At 40.2% G+C, this 6,000-nt stretch overlaps 1 protein-coding gene across 2 annotated transcripts in view; it reads left to right on the top strand.

Annotated features, from left to right (window-relative positions):
• The first annotated feature begins 68 nt into the window (after window positions 1–68).
• The window catches only part of RARS2 (arginyl-tRNA synthetase 2, mitochondrial), a 30,201-nt gene continuing 24,269 nt past the window's right edge, over window positions 69–6,000 (top strand). For both annotated transcript variants that reach the window (XM_005421187.2, XM_031057135.1), the window contains exons 1-5: window positions 69–152; window positions 806–879; window positions 1,496–1,601; window positions 4,420–4,503; window positions 5,820–5,917. In XM_005421187.2, the coding sequence (XP_005421244.1) occupies window positions 114–152; window positions 806–879; window positions 1,496–1,601; window positions 4,420–4,503; window positions 5,820–5,917 (401 nt within the window). In that variant the 5' untranslated portion in view covers window positions 69–113. The remainder of the gene's footprint in view (window positions 153–805; window positions 880–1,495; window positions 1,602–4,419; window positions 4,504–5,819; window positions 5,918–6,000) is intronic.

Here is a 6,000-nt window from a genome sequence, read left to right as displayed (position 1 = left end):
CTCCCCCTGTGGCCTGAGAATGGTAGGGCCCAGCCCGCCCCTGGGCGGGCGGAAAGGAGCGGGGCGTGGGGGCATGAGGGTTGGCCGTGGAGCTTCCGCCGGGCGGTGTGGCTATGGCAGCTGGTTCCTTCCGGAGGACCATTGCTTCCCAGGTACGCACTGCTTCTTCCTACGGCTGGCGCGGAGCGGGACTGCCCCCTGAGCCAGGTGTCCCCTCCGTGCCCTCACTACGGGTCCCCCCTGCCCGGGGGCTCACAGTGAGCGTGACCCGCGGGCGCGGGTGGGGGGCGCTCTGGGGTTCCCGCAGGGATCGGGATGGAGTGAGGGTGTGAGGGATTGGCACCGTCCCTGGAAGTGCTCCAGACCGGAGCGGGCGGGCTCTGACCAGCCTGGCCTGCTGTGCAAAGTGTCCCTGCACATGGCAGGACTTGGAACGAGAAGATCTTTAAGGTCCCTGCTAATCCAAACCATTCTGTCATTCCGTGACTACTTCAGTCCATAAGTATCCTGTGAATTCGATGATCCCATGAGGTTCGATGGGATCCTTCGTGAGGAAAAAAATCAATTTTCTGTGGTGATTTGCCTTGCCTTTTTTCTAAGGCTCCTTTAACACCTCTTAGGTTTCTGTTTTATTGTAGTGTTCATAATAGTTGTGAAGTCTTTGCTGTTTTTTTACCTAGGTGGAAATTAGATTTCAGGTGTAAAAGGTGCATCCCCCGTGGGTATTTAAACAGGGAGCAGTATTTTTTCCTTGGATCTTTGTCTTTTTGCTTAAGTCATTTTTTTTCTTCATTTCTCAATTTAGCTTTCAAAAGTTTTGGATCTGCCACCAGAGAATTTAATAAAGTCCATATCTGCAGTTCCTGTCTCCAAAAAACGGTAGCTGTTTACATTTTTCTTACAATGTTGGTCGTGTTTTATTATTTTATGTCGTGCCTATTATTGCAAAAGCTTAACAAGACTTTAGGGGAAAAATACAGACAAAAACCCCAAACCATTTATACCAATGTAATTATAAGATAGTTCACTGGAATTAAATCCTTGTATTTTTTTTAAAAAAGCTCGAAGTAAATATAATTGCTTACAAGTCTGTATGAATTACTGGCAGTGCATGGATGGCAAATGCTTCAACACTGATGATCTGAATGTGAAACTGCTTAGAGCCAATGTGAAGTTATATGGGGTTTTTTTTCACTGTCCTGCTCAAGAGTTGCAATAATGTTAGCAAGTAAATTTTACTTATTCATGAGCATGGTGTTTGTTTATTCTGATGGTGTTCTCACCATATGTACATATTGATTGTATTAGAGCAAAAGTGGTATTTGGCCTTCTCATCCACCTTTCTAAATATACTGAATCTTCAGATATTTGTGGCTGGGTTATGCTTGGCAATTGCACTTGTCATATGCAGAGTTGGGTTGGGTCTGCCAAATGTCCCAAGCATTTCAGCAGGTTTTTTTTTTTTTCTGATTTTCATATGTTTTCTTTTTTTCAGGCATGTTGCTGATTTCCAGCTCTCCATTGCTTCCATAATAGAAAACAGTTCTGGTGATTGCTTACCACAGGACCTGCATCTTCAGGCTCAGCAGCTTGCTGAAAGGGTATGCTGCTCATGAATTCATCACATATGATATGTGTGTAATAATGAACTTACAGACTAGAGGTGTAAGGGGCATAATAAGATTAAAAAGTATTCTTTCTGCTAGCATCGTGTTTGGGTCAGAGTAGTTTGATGGCTGTACTTACTGTAATTGTACACAGCATCTTCACAGAGATTGGAGAAGCAGCTTTGGTTAAAGTTCTTGTGAAATTGTTGTTTTCAAACAGTTTGAAGTAAACAGTGCTGGTGAAGTTAGGTGGGTGTCTAAAGGTATGCCATGGTCTGTGCTGCTGCCCAGCACTTGAGGAAGAAAATGTGTGTGGTAGCTTGGAAAACAGACTGCAAAACCCAGCTCTGGAAAGCCAATGGATAAAGTTGGCCTCTGGGACAAACAGGCCTAACTTTCAAATCCTTATCTGCTTGAAATTGAGTATTCTTGGAGCAGCAGTTATTTCAGGTGTGCCAGTTTGGGAAATGGCAGTAGCTGGGGTGCTAATACTGAAAAAAGGACAAATAAAACCAGTTGTGATACTGCTGAGGAGCTAAACTATTTCTCATGCCATTCTTCACTGCTGAGGTGTTAGAGTTATCCATGTCTTGGGCCTGTTCCAGCAAGATAGATATTCTGACTCGGGTGGAAGAAGACCTGACAATGCACAGATATACAACCAAAAGTTCTGAAACAACTGAAAGATGATCTAGAAACATGAAATAATTCAGGTTGGAAAGGACCTCAGGAAGTTGTCTGTTCCCATATCCTCCCCAGTACAGGTGTTTTGGATGAAGTTGCTGAGGACTTTTGAAATCCAATGAGGTTTTAAAGCCTCCAAGGATTTGACAGGCTCCCTCTCAATCTGTTTCAATGACTGTATCATCACAGTAAGGTGTTTGTTTGTGTTTTTTTTTCCTTGTGTGTCATTTTAAAAACAGCTGCTATTCCCAATGTTTGGGAAGCTGCAAGTTTCCTCCCTTCTTTATTGTCTGTGGCTCAGTAAATAATCCTGAAACATTAACAAACCCCTACAGCTTTACATGGAGGAGTAATTTTAACAGTAAAGAACAGACCATCAATACAAGCCCCCAAACTAAATAGACTATGCCAGCTAGGCAAAGGAAAATAAAAATCCATAATCTCTAAGGAATGATTTTTTTTGTTGGGTGGCGAATAAGTGAGATGCATTTAGTTTAACTTGGTCATGTCATCTCCAAAGAAGGTAAGCAGTGTATAAACTAGCAGAATATAACCATATATCAAAGACTAGCAGAGAGACAGAAAAATGCAGGCAGTTACTGGTTTTTGTCATGATAAACAGTTGGAGTGCCTCAAGGTTCAACAGAATGCTCTTAGTCACTTCTGAGGAAATGGGCTGCAATATTTGAAATACAGGTATTTAGGTTAGACAAAATAGATGGAAGTTTTTCCAGTTGACTTAAATAGTAGAGCCATGAGACAATAGATGAGGCAATGTGCTCTGAAGTACTGAAAATTGTCTTTTAGGAAGTCAGAAGAGTCTTGTTTCCATGGGCTTTTGATTTCATTTGGCTGGCTGATTGCTGTTTCGTTTTTGTACTGTTACTTCTTTGTGGAGGGGACGTTGTGTTGGGTTTTTTAGTGCTGCTGTACTGCACAGTGGCATCCTAGTCCAAGCCTTGGGCACAGGGGCATCTGGCTACTAAAGGACCACAGGCCACTTGGACAAGAGGTGGTTAAAGCTGTGCAGAGGACAAATGAGGACTCTTATTAAAGAGAGATAAAAACTACTGATGTGACAATGACAGATTATGGGGAAAACATTTATCAGAACAAATGTTGTGGAGAAAGTCCAGTGGGTATTTCTGTTTTCTCTCTGCCCCATAAGTAGAAAGTACCAGTAAGGTGGAAAATTCAGTGTCAATACAGTCAATGTTTTTTTGTTGGGTTTTTTTTTTTTTTCACGTAGCTTGGGAGTTAGCATTGGAATTTGTTGTTAGCAGAGCTTGTGAAAATAAAAGAATTTCAAAGCTAGCTATGATTTCTCCTGGACAGGTCACTGTCTAAGCTGGAGACCTAGCATGGGGCTACAATTTCCTCTTCATAGTGATGAGCTTCAGTGGGAGTGTAGCTTGCCTCTCTCATAGATACTGACCGAGTGAGAAGGTGATTGTGTGTCATATTTTTATATGCTTTCCATCCCTCTTCTTCCTTTTTTAGACAACTTCTTGACTATGAAAGACAGCTAGTTTAATAAGAAACTCTCAGACCTGACAGGTTGAGATCCAAACCTCTTGGCCTGTGAAGAGACCCAAATTCCTGTTGACATTAGGTGTTGGTTGGCCAAATATGCCAGGTACAGAATTTTCAAGACATGTACCTTATGGAAATCGTACATGAAATTTTTCATAAATTGGCCTTTAATAGCTTTATTTTGTGACATGAGGTGCCACAGAATGTTGTCACTTAACTTTTTTTTTTTTGTTAAGTGATGGCAGCTACTGTGTAAGTTGTCAAACGTATCTCAGCTTTTGTCTGTACAAAGAGTTCAGCTACTGCTCCCAATCAAAAGGAAGCACAGACTGTGCACAGGCAGGGTCTGAAGTGGAACATATGTGTGGCATTTCAAGCTGACTTGTATTCAGAGCTTATTAACCATGAATGGGAAACAATAAAATTGTCCCTTTTCCAACAGCATTGATGAAATGATCCCTTTATGATTGCTTCAAACAAATAAATAACATTTAATGTTTACAGTGGATTAAATTAATATTCACAGTGGATTGAATGACAGTTTTCCAGTTCACCTGTTTTCATTCCAAGTTCCTGTTTTGTTTTATTCTCTTAGCTAAAATGTGATTCAGTAGTGAGTGCAATCAGCGCTGGTCCAGGAACAGTGAATTTTACAATTAACAGGGAATTATTAGCAAAGGTGAGTAGTGTCTTTCAAGTGCTTTAAGGTAAAAATAACTTTTCTCAGTACAAAACTGTAGAATACCTACTACTTACTGTCTTAGGAAGGTATTTTCTATGTAAAATTGTCTTTCACAAGTCTTTTCCCTGAAGATCCCTGTTGCTGATTTGTTATGTAGACCTAGAATTTGAAATGAGACTTAAAAAAGTTCCCTCCTGTGAGGAAACAATGCATCTACTGTTCACTAATAATCATAACTCTTCATTTTCATCTCTCTGCTTTAAAATGCAGGCTTATTTACATCTACTTTGAGTTTTTACAGTGTACAACTCAAACGTTTTCATCCTGTAAATACTTTTGGTTTTATCTGACATAGAAGTATTTGATAGCAGATCTTTTATTACACACTTTGCTGGAAAAAAAAATCAAGGGGAAAAAAATCCCAAAGGGAAGATGTATTCCTTAATATCCTGACTGAAGTATACATATACATTGTAACCAAGCCAATGGCTATTAGAAAATAGGTCTATAGGTCAATTTTGTGTGTGTGTCTAGCTTGCCTTCTTAGGTGTCATAATAAGAACAGAATTAAAGGCTTTTTTCAGATGCTGTTTCTTAAAAAAATAGCTGTTGCAGAAAAACTTTAAAGTGATTTTCTTGAGTGAGAAAAATGAAAAAAATTTTCCACTGAATGAAGTGAGATTTCCACTTTATTTCACTTTGTTAAAGGCTTCTGTTATCTTCAGGGAGCTTGTCCAGTTCATACAGCTTCATAGATTAGGTCTGTGGTGCATTGGCCTGTGTGACCTTACACATTTCAGTTTATGTAGGGGCTGACTTGGTGCTTTGAGCACATTACTGACAAAACTCACACAAACTGTCTTGAGGAATATTTTAAGGTGTTTTACACCACCTCCAGACTTTCAAAGCAGACATATTTTAGTACAGATCATTCATACTGGTCTTGCAGACTTGCAGGTGGGAGAGAGAAAGAAGAGTTGTTTGGACACATTGGGGTGGAAGAGTTGGCTGTCTTTGGCACTAAAAGAGTAGAAAGTTTTCACAAAATCTTGTCTTAATTTTCACCAGAACTTTGCCAAGATTTCTCTTAGATTTTTTTATTTGATCAGATACAGCTTTCTAAAGTTAGCGGCATTTTTATCTGTGTATGAGACCTTGTTTGCGTGGCAAACCAGCTAATTACTAATGTGAATAAAGGATGTGGGATCAGTTTCCTTGTGGCTGGCAAACAGTTTTCCTGGCAATGCTTTCTGTTGATGAAATTCTTTTGTATGGTTGTGTTGTTTTTTTGGTTTTTTTTATTTGTGCTTTAGACTGTGCTGCAGCAGGTGTGGAAAGATGGCTCAGAGTATGGAGCAAAAAGTGAACTTTTCTCTACAGTTCCCAGACAAAAAGCAGTGGTTGAGTTCAGGTAAGCACATCTGAGGGGTCCTTTGAGACAAGTGCCTTGTCTGCTGATTGGTATTTTCTGTTGATATTCATTGCTGGAAAGCG

Source organism: Geospiza fortis, unplaced genomic scaffold (assembly GCF_000277835.1).
Source record: "Geospiza fortis unplaced genomic scaffold, GeoFor_1.0 scaffold190, whole genome shotgun sequence".
Classification (NCBI taxonomy): Eukaryota; Metazoa; Chordata; class Aves; order Passeriformes; family Thraupidae; genus Geospiza; species Geospiza fortis.
The sequence above is the reverse complement of the archived record's forward strand: the minus strand, read 5'-3'. Positions and strand labels throughout refer to the sequence as shown.